Source organism: Lutra lutra, chromosome 17 (genome assembly GCF_902655055.1).
Source record: "Lutra lutra chromosome 17, mLutLut1.2, whole genome shotgun sequence".
NCBI lineage: Eukaryota > Metazoa > Chordata > Mammalia > Carnivora > Mustelidae > Lutra > Lutra lutra.
Window position 1 is genome coordinate 36,282,174 of NC_062294.1, and position 17,368 is coordinate 36,299,541.

Here is a 17,368-nt window from a genome sequence, read left to right on the forward strand (position 1 = left end):
TGAACACAGAGACCTCATGTTGAGCAAGCTCAACAGACAAGGATATGGTCTTGACCCTATGACAGCAAAGAAAGGACATGTTGAAGACACGATAGGGCATAACCATGTCATTCTGTAATTTTCTAAATTATAAAATCAGGGGTGCCCTGGGTGGCTCATTCAGTTAAGCATCTGCCTTTGGCTTAGGTTATGATCTCAGGATCCTGGGTTCAAGCCCCACATCGGGCTCCCTGCCTGCTGCCGCTTCTCTTTCTGCAGCAGCTCCCCCCTGCTTGTATTGTCTCTCTCTGTCAAATAAATAAATAAAATCTTTAAAAAATTATAAAATCAAATAAGATCTATTTTACCTTTAAAAGTAGATCATTTTCCATACAAGCTAAAATCTCTTTCGACTACCACCCCTAATCTCATGACTCACTCCTGTCACCAGTTTTATAACTTTGGCCTATTGAATAATACTTAAAAATTTCATTCGTTTACTAAAAAGCTGTATCAACTGCTGTGTATGTGTTTGTGTGTGGGAGCACATGTCCATGAGCTAGGCTCTGCTCCGATAACAGATAATTAAAACATTTTAGTGGCTGAACACACATTTATTTCTTACTCTGACACAAGCTTGATAAGTATCTCTAATGGGGATCTATTTACTGGCATCACTGAGGGACTCAGGCTGATGGAACCCAAGAGAGGAAGAAGGAAAAAGTGATGAATTTTGCACTGTCTCTTAAAGCTTCTATCCAGAAGCAAGTCATGTCTTGGCCAAAGCAAGTCACATGGCCTCACCTAATTCCAAGGAGTGAGAATCTTGTGCCTGGGAGAATGGGAAATATTTGGTGGTGGACAGCATTAATGACCACTCCGGTAAGTTTAGCATATCATCTGCAATTTGTTAATTTTTTTTTTTTTAAGACTTTATTTATTTATTTGACAGAGAGAAATCACAAGTAGGCAGAGAGGCAGGCAGAGAGAGAGGAGGAAGCAGGCTCCCTGCTGAGCAGAAAGCCCGACGTGGGGCTCGAACCCAGGACCTGGGATCATGACCTGAGCCGAAGGCAGCGGCCCAACCCACTGAGCCACCCAGGCGCCCCTGCAATTTGTTAATTTTATTCAACAGTGTTTCTAGGGTCTATCCATGCTGATACAACATAGATCTCATTCATAAAGGTAAGTCAATAAGCCAGACGCAGCATAGATACTGTATGTTTCCAACCTGAGGCTCAGTGTCACTAATTACGTTCTTGCTATTCTTGGCCGCCAGTCCAGCAACTGATCAACTAATCAATCTATCATGAATGAATTATGTAAGCAGTGCATTATAGATGCCCTCTTCCAGAAGGTATCAATGAGACAAAGGGTCAGGGGAGCTATTGTTTTGCCCTTGAGGTGCTTGGGGACTGGTTCAGGGGGAACAGAAGACCCAGTGCTGAGGTGTGGACTTCCAGGGCTGAGAACCTCACAACAGGGGTTCCATCCTGAGGGCTGGAGTAGCCAGACTGGGGTTTCTGGACAGTGTGGAAGGATGTGTGAGGCAGGGACAGGCAGGAAAGTAGAGTATTTGGTATTCTGAATATGATGGCCGCTTATGTACCAGTCAGTTTGGTCAGACTCATCTCCATCCTCATTGTCATGTGAGCTTGGCTATGTCATAGGTCAAACTGTGGCCTCTGAATCCAGGATTATCATTCTTTGCAATGGCTCCCTTAGGACACCAGACCACAATGCTGAGCCAAAGGCACTGTGTCTGGAATCTTTCTTTTCTAAAGTCAGTTCTTTGGATCTGGAAATCACAGTGAAAATGATAATAGTGGGTAACTACTGAATGCTTACTGTGTGCCAGAACCCTCTGGGGTAGGTACTAATGTGCCCATGTCACTCAAAGAGGGGGAGGCTGAGAAGGAAGTTATACATAGCCACAGAACAATGAAGCCAGCACTCACACACTACTCACTACATGCCAGGCTCTCTTAATAAAGGAACTGTGTGTGAATTCATGCTATCTCCTGACAATTCCATGAGAAATATGTTCTATTATTCTTTTTTTTTTTAAAGATTTTATTTATTTATTTGACAGAGAGAAATCACAAGTAAGCAGAGAGGCAGGCAGAGAGAGAGGAGGAAGCAGGCTCCCCGCTGAGCAGAAAGCCCGATGTGGGGCTCGAACCCAGGACCTGGGATCATGACCTGAGCCGAAGGCAGCGGCCCAACCCACTGAGCCACCCAGGCGCCCCATGTTCTATTATTCTTTACAGGATTAAGCACCTGGCCCAAAGCCACATATAATTAGTCAGTGGCAGATACAGGATTTGAAACTAGGCATAGTCTGAATGCCGGGGAGGACTGAAGAAAGTTCTGCTTCTGTCTTAGATTATTCAGGCTGCTATAATAGGATGCCATAGACTGGTAGCTTAGAGACAACAGAACTGTAGTTCTCACAGTTCTGGAGGCTGGAAGTTCAAGAGCAAGAGACTGGTAGATCAAGCCTAAGATCAAGGCATGCTTGGGGAAGGCCTGCTTCCTGGTTCATAGGTGGCTGTCTTGCTGTGGCCTCACATGATGGAAGGTGGAAGGGATCTCTCTGGGTTCTCTTTTAAAAGGGCCCTGATTTCATTCATGAGGTCTCCTCGGCTCTGGAGCCTCTCCCTACCCTCTGTGATGGTCAGAATTTGACTATTCTTATGGGCATTATTCAATGATGCATGAATCCACAGCATCCTGTCTAGCAGGTAGAAAGGAGCTCCAAAAAGCTGAATAAAATGGGGGATTTTGGGGCGCCTGGGTGGCTCAGTGGGTTAAAGCCTCTGCCTTCGGCTCGGGTCATGATCCTAGGGTCCTGGGATCGAGCCCCACACGGGACTCTCTGCTCGGCAGGGAGCCTGCTTCCTCTTCTCTCTCTGCCTGCCTCTCTACTTGTGATCTCTGTCTGTCAAATAAATAAATAAAATCTTAAAAAAATTAAAAAAAAATGGGGGATTTTATAAGCAGAAGGGGACAGGGGCAGGGAAAAAGTGTGACCTCATCTTTCTTTGGGGGCAGAAGGGGTCTATCAAGCGGATTACCTCACTAGTGCTAACCAGAAAGTTCCAGATTTAATGGCTTACGATTATAATCCTGTTCAATTAGGTATTAAATCTAGGTTTGGTGATGTGGATTTAGCCCAAGTGACTCCATTTTGGGCCTGTTGTCTATTTATCTCTCTTAACACGTTATATATAAAAAGAACAGTCTTAATTTAGTTTGTCCCTTTACTAAGTGAAGTTTAATGCTCAGTGCCAGCAATACAAAGATGGATGAGACGAAGTCCTTGTCTTCAGAGAACCTACAGCATTGTCTCTATTGCAATGTCACAAGTCGATTAAATCTCTGAGGTTGCAAACTGATGTTTAACAGATATGTTTATTTGGCTGGCCCAGTGTTTAAGTTTTTAAAATTAGTTGCCAACCTTTTAATATGGGAGATTTCTTATAAAAATTGGGTTTCTGACTTCTCTTGGAAAACCAACATGGCAACACTGAGTCCCTCATTACTTCCCATAGGACTTACACCAGAATCCACTTCTTTTCTTATGTCACTTTCCTGGCCATTCTGGGCCTCTCTGCTTGTGACCCTGTAGTAGGAGCAACAAAAGGGGAGCAGTTAATTTTGGAAGCAAGTGAGAGGGTGGGTGAAGTCTTCTCAGACAGGGTGACTTCCCAGATGCCATCTTGATAGCCTGAATGGGCGATGGTGGTGGCCCTATGGGACTGTGGCCGGGAAGGTGGGGTGAGAGGAGTGTCATGTATGCTGGAAGGTAAACTGCCCTTGGGTTTGGTTTTACAGCACAGCGAATGTGAATCTTGGGCAAGAATTCCAGGTCAAATGTTCCAGCAGGAAGATGAAAACTGAATTGGCCTCAGGAGAGATGTTATGTGTGAAGGGCTTTGTGTCAAATGTGAATGATGTTGTTTGGGGACTAGGGATCTTGTTGAAATGTAGACTCCCATCCAGCAGATCTGGAGGTGGGGTAGAGACTCTGCATTTCTAATAAGCTCCTGGTCCCTGGGCTATACTTTGAGTTGTTGGGGCTTAGAACACCGGTTGCAATCTAGTGGGCCATGGGTCAGATGTGGCCTAGGAAACAAGTTTTTCTGGGTTACATAATGTTTAAGTTTAAAAAAAAATAGTTGTTACTTGTAAACCAGGCATTTTCACATAAAAATCTGATTTTTTTCTCTTCACTTATCATTCTCTGTCATATCACTAAATTTAATTTTTATTGTTTTTCATAATAGACTCTTGTTAATTGCCTTTTTCATTTGTTCATTGTGTATCCTCACAAGGCTGTGAATTCCACGCTGTCTTGTTTGCCCATTTCCCTTGAATCTAGTCTGGCACACAGTCTACACTCTATATGTTTATTATTTGTCAAGTGAATCAGCAAATCCACTTTCCTGTGTGGTCACAGTGATTGCCACAGTCCGTACTTGGCCCTCTTCACTCACTTATGTTACCTCCTGAGAAAGGTGGAGTCAGGACATGCCCTTGGGAAACCCCTAGGTTTAGGGAACCTGAGGGCAAGGAAGAGGAACCAGGGCAGGAAAGAAGACTAGGAGAGTGAGCACCCAGAGGCCAAGGGAGGAAAGACTACGAGGAGGGGTGCTGGGCAGCCAGTGCTCCTATGAGGTGGAGGGTGATAGAGGGAGTTACTGGCCTTCAAGAAAGCAGGAGAGGAAGGCACTATAGAGAAGGAAAGCACGTAGGCTGTATCTTAAGATTGCTACGGGGCTTTGGAAGGATTTTTGGGGAAGGCAGTTAGTTTTGAGTCCTTGTATAGACATAGTACAAGGACCTAGTGGTGGGAAAGAGAGCAAAGATATAAAAAAGGGTGGCTCAGTCAGTTGAGCATCTAGCTTCCCCTCAGATCATGATCTTGGGGTCCTGGGATCGAGCCCTATCTTGGGCTCCCTGGGCAGCTGTGGGTCTGCTTCTCCCTCTCCCTTTTTGATCTCTCTCGCTCTCAATCTCTCATATAAATAAAAAAAATTTAAAAATACATAAAAAAGAGTGGGAATAATGGGTGCCATCCCAACTTAGGATAGGTGGAAGATTGAGATAGGCCCCAAGTGGAAAGGAAGAAAAAAAAAAGTCCACTCCTTAGTCTAAGGGAGAGGGGGCAGGGAAGGCAAACTCCCATGAAATAGGTGCAACTTACAGGTCTCCATTTAGGGGAAAAGTCTAAAAACATTTGATATAATTAGGCAAGTAATGAATAAACATTGATGAAGTTTTGGAAATGCATCCAGTTTAATGAACAATTTGTTCTTAATGGAGTTTGCAGCAGCATAGGTATTTCGTCTCCAAGTCTTGTGGCCTCCTGTCCCTTTCCAAGATTTTTCCAGAAGCACTGGCTTGGATAATATATTGACAGCTGATGAAATATTTGGTAATTGAACAAGAAGAGAGCTATATTGTCTCCAGGGCTGAGGGAGAAAGGTGAGGAGAAATCCTGCTACCTGTGGTGTTTGTGGGCAGGAAGGTTAAAGGGACAATAATGAGAAAGCTAGCTTCATCTTCAAGGCCTGTTGCTTGTCTTGATTTTATTGTTTTGTGTGTTTTCACCTTGTGGAATTCAATAAATATTTGCTCAGTGAATGAATAAGTTTAAGGTCAGACACTGTACATGAGTCAAAGAAATCGTATTTCCTGGAAAAGCTAGTGGAATTAAGTGCAAGTTTCCACAGATGCCTCCTCTGGCTCCATTTCATTTCAGTCACAAGGGATCTGAGGGACATTAGCCCAAGGTCTTCCTCCTAGCCAGTAAGTGGATACATTTTCCCTATGACAACACGGTGCAGCGTAACTGTCACAACCAGGCTCTTGTCCTTCTGTGGGATTCAGCCCACATAGTGTTCTGGTAACCTCTTGCCATTACCCGCCCACCTCAGCTCTGACGGGTCATGGTCCTGCTGAAGCATAAAGGGGTGGTTTCTACAGTTCAGCTGGTTTATAATCTTGGCTGTGCTGGGTTAGATTGGTTAGTTACCAAGTTCACTTCTTGGTAACTCAGTTTCCTCAAATGTAAAATGAGAATAATAGTATTTCCTCTCTCATTGTATTTTTTTTGAAGATTGAATCAAATAATGCAGGTATGTAATATACAACATGATGATTATAGCTAACAGTGCTGTTTTATCTATAGAGAAGTTAAGAGACTAAATCCTCTCATCACAAGGAGAAAATTTTTTTTTTCCCTTTCTTTTATTTTTATTGTATCTATCTTTGAAGATGGATGTGAGCTGGGCCTACTGTGGTAATCATTTCACAATATATGTAAATCAAATTGTCACACTGAATGCCTTAAACTTAGAGGATGATGTAGGTCAATTATTTCTCAGTAAAACTGGAAAAAAAAAGATAGTATAAGTAAAGCATGCAGGAGGGTGTCTTGCACACAATACTCAATATTGTTAGCAGTATTGCTAACATACTAACATGTTAGCAGTTATCACTGGAGATTACAGTTGCCTTTGATTAATAATTATGCATAAACCATACTTTTACTTACTAAATTTGATTTGACATTCTTTGAAAATATTGTGTGTGCATACACAGCAAATGAGGGAGAGGTGGGGGGATGTTGAGAAAGACTGAGTCTTACTTGTAGTGATGAAAAATTCACAGCCCCCTAGGTCAATAGACTATTACAACGGAAGATAAGTTTCTGACAGGTGAAGGACTTGCTCAAGGTAATACCACTAGTAATGACGGAAACAAGTCTAAATACTTTTTTTGATCCCCAGTTCAGTGCCTCTAATGCTAACACCCATTTCCAGGCATGGCTTGGTAGTGTTTCAGAAGTCATCTCAGATTATGTTCCAGTTCAATTTTGTCCATGTTAATCACAGCAAACGAAAAACCAAGAGCTTGGGCGAGAACAGCAGAGGTTCGTCCGGCCACTGGGTGGCGCAAAGGCGCTGTTATCCGGTGAGAGACGGCTGGAGAGGGCGGAGCTCGTTCTGAAACGGGGCAACGTACTCTTTCCTTTAATTGGCCTGAGCTCCTCGGCCCACCATCCAATCAGAAGCGTCTGCGTCACTTTGATCCCGAGCTAGGCGGCTGCCCGCGGAAATTTGAAATGGCTGACGGATTGCTGGCGGGTGGCGGGCTGGGGTCGCAGGCAATGACATCGCAGCCGGAACGCACGGGCTGGGCGGTCGAGGAGGAGCCGGCGCCTCTGGAGAAAGGTGAGCACCCGTCTTGTCAGGCCGGAGGAGCCGCCTCCTGGCAGCCGACCGTGTCCGCGGTGGCTTGGGGCAGTCGGGACCCTCCGAGGGCGCCTGGGTCTCATAGGCCTTCCGGAGCGGCTGGCCAGGGTGGCGGCGGTGACTGTGAGAGGCACCGACCCCTTCTCAGAACGTCATGGTCGGGAGGTACCCTGGGCATCTCCCCTTCTCCTCGCCCCATCGGGCTTCCGCTTCCTGGATACTGAAAGGGGTTGGGCCCGCTCAGGAATTCCCAGCAGGGATGTCTGGGTGGGCTTCCGGTTTGTCTGTTTGTTTGTTTGCGTTCATCTGTGGAGAGACGTCTCCTCTTTTTCTTCTCAATCTCAGAGGAGCTCATGAATCCTTTCCCAAAAGAGAAGATAGTAAACTCTTGGCCTCAGTAGCTGCCCTGAGCACTGACGGTAGCTGACACGCCCAAAGTTAAGGGAGCCAGGGTGGGGCAGAGTCTAAAAATAGAGCCCAAGTGTAATTTTCAGTGCTGTGTACCTCTTTATGGAGATAACGTTATGATTTTCTTTCCTGATGTTTTAAGCTGTTCAGACTTTTCCTTTAACATTTTCAGTTAGATTGTGTAGTGGAAAGAGTCCTGGCAAAGGAAGAAAACATACATGTGATTTAATTCCACTGCTGATCCCTCTTGTGAACCGGCAAAAATCACTTGGCCTCAGTTTTCCTATCTGGAAAACAGAGCCAGTGGTCCTCAGAATGGTGAAGATGAAGTGAAATAATGTGTGAAAAGTAGTACTTTCAAAGTGCTGTAAAGAATTGTGGCGGGGGCGCCTGGGTGGCTCAGTGGGTTAAAGCCTCTGCCTTAGGCTCAGGTCATGATCTCAGGGTCCTGGGATCGAGCCCCGCCCCGCATCGGGCTCTCTGCTCAGCGGGGAGCCTGCTTCCTCCTCTCTCTCTCTGTCTACTTGAGATCTCTGCCTATCAAATAAATAAATAAAATCTTTAAAAAAAAAAGAATTGTGGCGAAGTAAGGTAGTCTTTACTTTTTTATATTGTGTTAAAATACACATAAAGTTTACCATCTTATACCATCTTAATCATTTTTAACTGTAGAGTTCAGTGATTAATATATTCACACTGTTGTGCAGCTATCACCACCATCCATCCGCATAACTCGTCTTCTTGTAAATTGAAACTCTGTACCCATTAGACAATAACTCCCCATCCTCCCCTCTCTCAGCCCCTGGCTACCAGCATTGTACTTTCTGTCTCTATGACTTTGACTACTGTGAGTACCTCATGTCAATGAATTCATACAGTATTTGTCTTCCTGTGACTGGCTTATTTCATTTAGCATCATGTCCTCGGGGTTCATCCATGGTGTAGCAGGTGTCAGCATTTCCTTCCTTTTTAAGGTTGAAAAATATTCCTTTGTATAGAGATATCACCTTTTGCTTATCCATTCAACCACTGATGGACGCTTGGGTTGCTCCCACCTTTTAGTCATTGCGAATAATGCTGTTATGAACATGGGTGTAGAAATATGTTTTGGAGATCCTGCTTTCAGTTCTTTTGGATCTATACTCAGAAGTGGAATTGCTGGGTCTTCTGGTAATTCTATTTTTAAATTTTTGAGGGACCACCATACTGTTCTCCATAGCCCTGTACCATTTTTGTTGCCTACAGCAGTGTATAAGAGTTCCTATTTATCCACATCCTCACCAACACTTGTTTCCTTGATAGTTTTTCTTATTTTTTTTTTAAAGATTTTATTTACTTATTTGACAGAGATCACAGTAGGCAGAGAGGCAGGCAGAGAGAGGAGGAAGCAGGCTCCCTGCTGAGCAGAGAGCCGTGCGGGGCTTGATCCCAGGACCCTGAGATCATGACCCAAGCTGAGGGCAGAGGTTTTAATCCACTGAGCCACCCAGGCACCCCTTCTTAATTGTTTTTGATAAAAACTGTCCTAATGGGTGGGCAGGGAGGGCATTATTTCTCTAATAAACATTTATATATACTATTTGATGGGTAAGTGATTGACAGATAATTTATTGAATTAATGAATTGAAACAGGCATGCTATCTTCATCTTCACTTTAAAGGAGAGGAAGCTGAGGCACAGAGAGATTGCCACGCAGCTAGTGAGGTATTGATGTTTTCTGAGGCTCATGTGCTTTGGCATGTGAGCAGTAGACTTGAGTACACTATGGGTCATTTGTGGGGTCAAGTAGTTCTGGTGGCCTGAATAGAGGCAAAGATTCGAAGGAAGGAGAAAATATGAGGAGCAGCGGGCAGTGGGGTGTGGTGTGGTTGAGAGAAAGATTGCTGTTAATAACAGTCTCAGATATTCTCCCTGAAACAACCCGTGGAAACTATTTTGCCAGCTTAAATGTTACCCTCAGCATTGTTTATTTAGTAGTTTTGTCTATTAAAAATATCATATTATACAGAATTAGATATGCCACTGATCAAATCATGCCTTATGGAACATAATTACATACAGCCCAAACCTAATGTGATTAGCATTTTCTAATCCTTTCTTTAGACACAGTCACTGAAATTGGTGAGGAGGAACCTTTAGTAAAGTACCTTTAGCGAAGTAAACCTTATGCATTATTAAGCATCTCTCATCCCTGTTTATTGAGGGACCATTGACAGAATGATATTGCAGAAAATTAAGGGCGGCTTCAGCTCATTTGTGAAGGAATATAGGAAACTAGCTCCTAACTTTAATGCAGCTTTATGGAATTGTTTTGGGGAAAAAAAATAACTGTAAGCTATTTGACCATTGTAAGTTGGTAGCTATAGTAAGAATCATAACTTTATCCTTTGAAGGATATTTTTAGTGATTGCCAGTGAATCAAAAAAACCCTTTTTCTCTGCCTTCCTGAAAAACTTCACAGAACAACAAAGACTTAACCTATGAAAGATTTTAAGTTCTTATTGTTTCAAAGTAGAACTTGGATTTTGAGATATTTTCAAGTTTGGAAAACTGATTTCTTCTGACGGTGATAAAGGTAACTAAAGCATCACACCCAAATCCTTATTTGTATTTTGTTTAGAATTTCTGAGCAAGGATATGAAATTAGAAGCTGTCTGTAAGCACTGGAAGTGTCTGGGATAGTTAAACCTGCTTATTTTCGTTCTTTTAGCTCTGTTCCAAGATGAAGATTCATGCAGTGATTGCAGCAATCATGATAAGCCAGGTTCTAGTTTACCAAGTTTTGTGCCTGAAGGAAAGACTCATTTTCCAGAAATATTCCAGACAAGTCAACTTTTGTTCTATGAGCGATTCAGAGCTTATCAAGATTACATTTTAGGTGAGTAGGTTTGTTGTTGTTGTTTGTTTGTTTGTTTTTTGTTTTGCTGCTTTTAATCTTTCCGGTTTACAAGTAGATTTCAGTCTCCAGATTGCCAATTAGTTCTGAGAAAACGGATTTACTCACTTTTCTCTGCTTTATGCAGTCTCAATTCTTACTGTGTTTAATTTGTTTGTAGCTGACTGCAAGGCCTCTGAAGTAAGAGAATTCACAGCTGAGTTCTTGGAGAAGGTCCTTGAACCATCTGGATGGCGGGCAGTCTGGCACACTAATGTGTTTGAGGTGCTGGTTGAGGTAAATTTAATTCTGTTGTTAAGACATTTGTCTCTAGCTAAAAGCACTTTCCTTCAGACTGTTAGAGCCAAAGTGCTTATTTTTAATTAAAGTTTATGAGCTGATTGAAAATAGCATGTTTTTCACATCTAATTGTCATGGTGTATGAAGCGTTCCGCAAATTTTAAAGGCAGCCAAGGAGGAGCTACTTGGGAATTGAGGTGGTTAAAGTTCCAGTGTCCTTTGACAAGGGGAATGGATTATAAACCTATGAAGTGGAGGAGGTATTTGAGACCATTTAAAAAATAAAGAGACCTCATTATGAAGTCAACGGAGTTTCAATTAATTTTTTACCTTCTTAGATGTAGCTCATTAAGTAGCTCAAACCAAACAGGCATTTTAAAACTGGCCTATTTTTTTGCCTAACAAATTTGTAGATGTGTGGTTAATCTCTTGATAATGTGTCCCATTGTCAAAAGTAAAAACGATCTTATTTTTCAACTGACTGGGCCTTTTACACTAAATTTGCACTCTAATTACAGCTGTGAATTTTTCTCAGTGTTTGTTAACTGGACCACAGAAAACCCCGTTAACCTAAAATTTTTTTTTTTTTTTTAAAGATTTTATTTATTTATTTGACAGAGAGAGATCACAAGTAGGCAGAGAGGCAGGCAGAGAGAGAGGAAGGGAAGCAGGCTTCCCGCTGAGCAGCGAGCCCGATGCGGGACTCGATCCCAGGACTCTGGGATCATGACCCGAGCCGAAGGCAGCGGCCTAACCCACTGAGCCACCCAGGCGCCCCTAACCTAAAATGTTAAACCAGGGAGTGAGAATACAAGTTGTTGCTGCAGCTCTTTGAGAAAATGACATCATTTACTGCAGTGATTATGGATGAGGCAGTGGGTTGCAGCTGTTTCTGGTGACTTAAGTTTTGTATTATGTTAATATGTTTGGTGACAGGAAAGGCCTATTAATTTGGTTATAATAGTGTTGTCATTGGTCCTGTCCTCCATACATGTCCAACCCTCAACCTCCACCCTGATTCACTCTCCCAAAGTTGTCAAAGTCATTTTTTTTTTTAAGATTTTATTTATTTATTTGACACAGAGAGAGAGATCACAAGTAGGCAGAGAGGCAGGCAGAGAGGGGGAAGCAGGCTCTCCGCTGAGCAGAGAGCCCCATGTGGGACTTGATCCCAGGACCCTGAGCTCATGACCTGAGTCGAAGGCAGAGGCTTAACCCACTGAGCCACCCAGGCAACCCCAAAGTCATTGTTTTAAAAGATAAATGTGTCAAAAAAAGAAAAGAAAAGAGAGAATGTATCATTCTTCTGCTTAAAATCTCTAATGCATTGCATTTACCAAAGCCATGGTGTTGGCTTTGTGGCTTTTCATTGTCTCGAGAATACAAAATCCAAGCTCCTTCCAATGCTGTTTCTGTCTTCATCTCTTTGCCCTTTTCTCTCGCCTCATCTCCTGCTGCCCCTCCCCCGCCCATTTCTTTCCTTCGGTTCCAGCAAAAAATACTGCCTGTCTGCTGTTCCAGCAGCCAAGCTTTTCTCTGCCACAGGGCCTTTTTACCTTCCTGCTCTTCAGATGGCTGCTTCCCTTTCATCCTGTACATCACAGCTAAGAAGTGACTGACCATCCCAGCAAAACCAGACCACCACCCCTGTTTGTTATACTTTGTCACATGCTCATCACCATCTTGTTTGTTTGTCTCAATTACAGTGTAAGCTCCATTTGGGTAAGAGCCAGGCCTTTCTTGTTTATTTTCTATATTATGGAGGAAGGCTCCCTGTTCCCATTACCTGCATAATAAAATCAAGCTATTAGTAGTGTTTTGTATGTATCTTAATTTTGATTTCCATATAAGTCACATTATTTTAAATTTCAGGTCACAGATGTGGACTTTGCAGCCTTGAAGGCAGTGGTGAGGCTTGCAGACCCATACCTCTGTGAATCTCAAGTGAGCTCTTTTACCTTGGAATGTATGAATGAGCTCCTCGATCTGAAGGAACATCGGTTGCCCCTGCAGGAGCTGTGGGTGGTGTTTGATGATTCTGGAATATTTGACCAGACAGCCCTTGCAATTGAGCATGTCAGGTAAGAAGAGAGGAGAGTTGATAAAAATAACCTTGTCGCCAGAAACTATGGATGAAATGCAGTAATTCTAGTCTGTGTTATATACCCAGATTTAAAACTCATACTGTAAATTTGGTCATTGCAGTATTTTAAAATATTCAAAGATAGGGGAATCTTTTTTATTTTTTTTTATTTTTATTTTTTTAAAGATTTTATTTATTTATTTGACAGAGAGATCATAAGCAGGCAGAGAGGCAGGCAGAGAGAGAGGAGGAAGCAGGCTCCCTGCTGAGCAGAGAGCCTGATGTGGGGCTCGATCTGAGGACCCTGAAATCATGACCTGAGCCGAAGGCAGCGGCTTAACCCACTGAGCCACCCAGGCGCCCCGGGAATCTTTTTTAAATTAAAAAGATTTAAAAAGCATTTTAAATTTTCATTTGAGATAATTTCAGACTTACAGAAAAGTTGAAAAAAAATACTAAGAATTCCTGTATGGATTTCATTCAGTATCCCAAATGTTAACAAAAGATAGGAGATTCTTTGTTTGATTTGCATATGTTTAGAAACCCTTAAAAGTTCTGGATGCTAAGGCTTATGGTTGATATACTTGAATATGAGGAAAGAAGAGAAAGTGAAGGAGGTGGTACACCATGTCTTGTGCACTGATAAGACATATATATATATATTTTTCAAGATTTTTAAAAAAAAATTTATTTATTTGACAGACAGAGATCACAAGTAGGCATAGAGGCAGGCAGAGAGAGAGGAGGAAGCAGGCTCCCCGCTGAGCAGAGAGCCGGATGCGGGGCTCGATCCCAGGACCCTGAGATCAGGGCCTGAGCTGAAGACAGAGGCTTTAACCCACTGAGGCACCAAGGCGCCCCTATTTCTCAAGAATGTATCTGGCCAAAGAAGGTTTCTTCTTAGGTCATTTCTAGGATCCTTAGGGGATATGTTCATGCCTTTCCACCTTTTTTGGCATACTTGAACATGTGCTCTTCTTGTCCTTTCAGTGAGGAGGAAAGCTCCTACCTGGATTAAACGGTACACCTTTTTTTTTTTTTTTTAAATTTTAATTACAGTATAGGTAATATACAGTGTTATATTAGTTCCAGGTGTACAATATAGTGATTCAGCAGTTCCATACATCACCCTGTGTTCATCAAGGGAGCACTCCTTAGCTCTCATCACCTATTTCACCCATCCCCCAATCACCTCCCCTTTGATAACGATCATCTTTTGTCATGTAGTTCCTGATACAGGTACTTCTTTTGGATCCTCTGTGTTATAAGTATATTCACTAAGGAAGGCTGACTTTTGTCTATTTAAAAATGGACTTCTATTTCTCTAGGGACTGGGAGAGTTCCTAGAGAACTCTCTAGGAACTAGTGTGGCATAGTGTCTTGTAGTTTTCAGTTTTTGTACCATTAGTGAGTTAACCTGTTTTTGCTGAGCTTAATTTGAATGTTCTACAAAGAAGCAGGGTATCTCAGGCCCTGCTTCCAAGATGTTATGGAAAATTTCTAATTGTACCCAAGAAATTTTAACCCTGTATGTTCAGCATTAGGCCTAGCAATACAAATCTAAAGAACTGGCCTCTGTCCAGAACCAATATAATCAATTCTCTTATGTTTCTCTCACTTGAAAAAAATCTTTCATTTGAAGCATTTGAAGGTAAAGGGATAATCGATGAGTTTAGGAAATTAAGAATCAGGGAGCTAATCTCTAGAGGTATTGAAGTTGGTAGAAAGACTAGTATTTAGAATTAGTAATGATATTATTTGAAGGTGAGCCTGGCAAATTTATTCTTCATTTTGAGGGCTCAGATTCTGGTTAATGTCCAGAAAAGTTCAAATTATGCAGGTTCTCATTTGTTTACTCAATAAATATTCAAGTGCTGGGTCCTGAGTTGAGGGGTAGATGTGACTGGAGCATGAAGCTGATACAATCACCATCACCAGGGGCTGTCAGTCTAGAGGTGGGAGATGAATCCTAATCACACAAAAGAGCATATGTGATTGGAAAATGCAATGAGTGCAGTGAAGAGGTAGAGTGTCCTAAGGCTAGGTTAGGTGGCAATTACATGGTTGTCTCTTGAGGAGATGGCATTTGAACTTGGATCTGAAGTATTGGCTAGGTGAGAGGGGCTGTGGCATGGGTAGGGAGGGAACAGGTTCAGGAGCTGAATGAATTTAAGGTGCTGAAAGGCCAGTGTGGCTGGAACAGACAGTAATGGAGGAGGCTTAGGAAACCAGCTTAGAGGTTGTCAAGAGTTAGAAGATGTAGGGCTTTGCCAGCCGGTTAGTCATTTTTGTCTTTAAGAGCACTGGGGAAGCACCAAAATGTTTTTATTCAAAGGTGAATAAGATCAGCTTTGTATTTTGGAAAACAAATGCAGGGAGATGGACTAGGAAGCCCAGGTTAGGGACAAGAGAGTGGACTAGAGTGGGGTATGGAGAGGACACATGTAGGCTTCCTGAGAAGGTGGGATGGCTGGGACCTGGTGGTAGAGTAGAGCTGGGAATGCGGAGATAATGAGTGGATATGGCAGAAGTCAAGGTTTCTGTCTTGAGGGAATAAACACCAGAGGAGGTGCAGATGTGAATGATGTATGAATGCCCAGTACAGTACTGGTGAGCTTACTACTTGAGGGGGTCTTAAAAATGTAAGTATAAGATCACCAGGTGGAGAAGGTGGACAGCCTGCCAGCATGTTGCATGGAGGCTTGAAAGAGTTTCTGAAATGGGAGTTTGCATAAAAGAGGTCTGAATTTAAGAGAGGTGCTCTAGAGCCAGATTGTGAACCCATGGAATACCTCCACGCTCAGGATTTTGAACTTCATTCTGAGAGTAGGAACCAGCAGTTTTTTTTTTTTTTTAAAGATTTTATTTATTTATTTGACACAGAGAGAAAGATCACAAGTAGGCAGAGAGGCAGGCAGAGAGAGAGGGGGAAGCAGGCTCCCCACTGAGCAGAGAGCCCGATGTGGGGCTCGATCCCACGACCCTGAGATCATGACCCAAGCCGAAGGCAGAGGCTTTAACCCAATGAGCCACCCAGGCGCCCCAGCAGTTTTTTTTTATTGAGTAAAGGCATGCTCAGGTTCCTTTTTCTTTTTTTTTTTCCTTTAAGATGATTCTAGAGGGGGCACCTGGGTGGCTCAGTCTTTTAAGCCTCTGCCTTCGGTCCAAGGCCAGGGTCCTAATATGGACCCCTGCATCGGGCCCTCTGATTGGCTGGCAATCTGCTCCTCCCTTCCCCTGCTCTTGCTTGCTCTCTCCCCGTCTCAAAAAAACAAACAAACAAACAAACAAACAAAAACAAAACAAAACAAAACAACAACATAAAAAGATGACTCTAGAGGATGAAGAGACTGGCAGTCTAATCAATAAAGATTAAGAGATGGCTTCATTTTCACTGCTCCTTTTCACAGCAGAACTTCCTGGCAGAGTTTTGTGTAGTCTCAGTCTGCACTTCGTGGCATTTCAGTAATGCTTCTGCCCCATAGCACCACTGAAGGTGCTTGAGGTCATCAAAGTCCTCCTTGTTCTCCTTCCCCATCATCTCTTCTCTGATCTAAAGCAAGATGAGCTTTCCCTCTTGGTCACATTCTAGTTATTTGGTCATTCCCATCTTCTTAACACACTCTCCTCCCATCTTCTTAGTCACCTTGGCTCTTGCTCAAAACTTTAAAATGTTGGAGTTACCCAGGGATCCATCCTAGGCTAGCTCCCCTTCCCTCTATTTAATCAGCCTTGGAAGCTGATTCACCTGGGATCAGGTGAATCACCTGGGAATTGTTTTTTTATAAGAGTATTCCAACTAATACATGAGGAAAGAATGATAGGGTCAGAATATCAATATTTTACAATCTGTAATAAATAAAGTTTCTAGGCAATGATCATGATTGGCTGCTACAACCATTGGTTGAAAACTCATAGGGAACTTTATAGTGGATGGATCAGGCTGACAAAACTGAATCCACTGGTTTCTTAACCTCATCATCAGAAGAGATGACCAGGTGTCATATACTTCCTAATGGAAGTACACTGTGTCTCCTTTTAAGTATCCTTGCGGCCCCACCCCCCCAAAAAAAACTTTCCTAAAGCTGATCAGGTCTTTATTTTTTTTTTTACTTTTATTTTTTAAAAGATTTTATTTATTTATTTGTCAGGGACAGAGGGAGTGAGAGCGAGCGAGCACAGGCAGACAGAGAGGCAGGCAGAGGCAGAGGGAGAAGCAGGTTCCCTGCCCAGCAAGGGGCCCGATGTGGGACTCGATCCCAGGACGCTGGGATCATGACCTGAGCCGAAGGCAGCCGCTTAACCAACTGAGCCACCCAGGCGTCCCTGATCAGGTCTTTAGATCTTACTATTTACCAGAAGTGAAAGAAACAGAAGAACATGTTAGATGACCCCATGAAGATGCAATCAATAAAATTCAGAGTGTGGAAAACTTAAATAAATTGCAAGGAGAAAAGGAGG

General features: G+C 42.8%; 1 protein-coding gene across 1 annotated transcript in view; it reads left to right on the forward strand.

Annotated features, from left to right (window-relative positions):
- The first annotated feature begins 7,071 nt into the window (after window positions 1-7,071).
- Window positions 7,072-17,368, forward strand: part of SHCBP1 (SHC binding and spindle associated 1) — a 30,026-nt gene continuing 19,729 nt past the window's right edge. Inside the window, exons 1-4 of the mRNA XM_047712212.1 lie at window positions 7,072-7,220; window positions 10,360-10,527; window positions 10,706-10,821; window positions 12,697-12,905. Of these exons, the coding sequence (XP_047568168.1) occupies window positions 7,112-7,220; window positions 10,360-10,527; window positions 10,706-10,821; window positions 12,697-12,905 (602 nt within the window). The 5' untranslated portion in view covers window positions 7,072-7,111. The remainder of the gene's footprint in view (window positions 7,221-10,359; window positions 10,528-10,705; window positions 10,822-12,696; window positions 12,906-17,368) is intronic.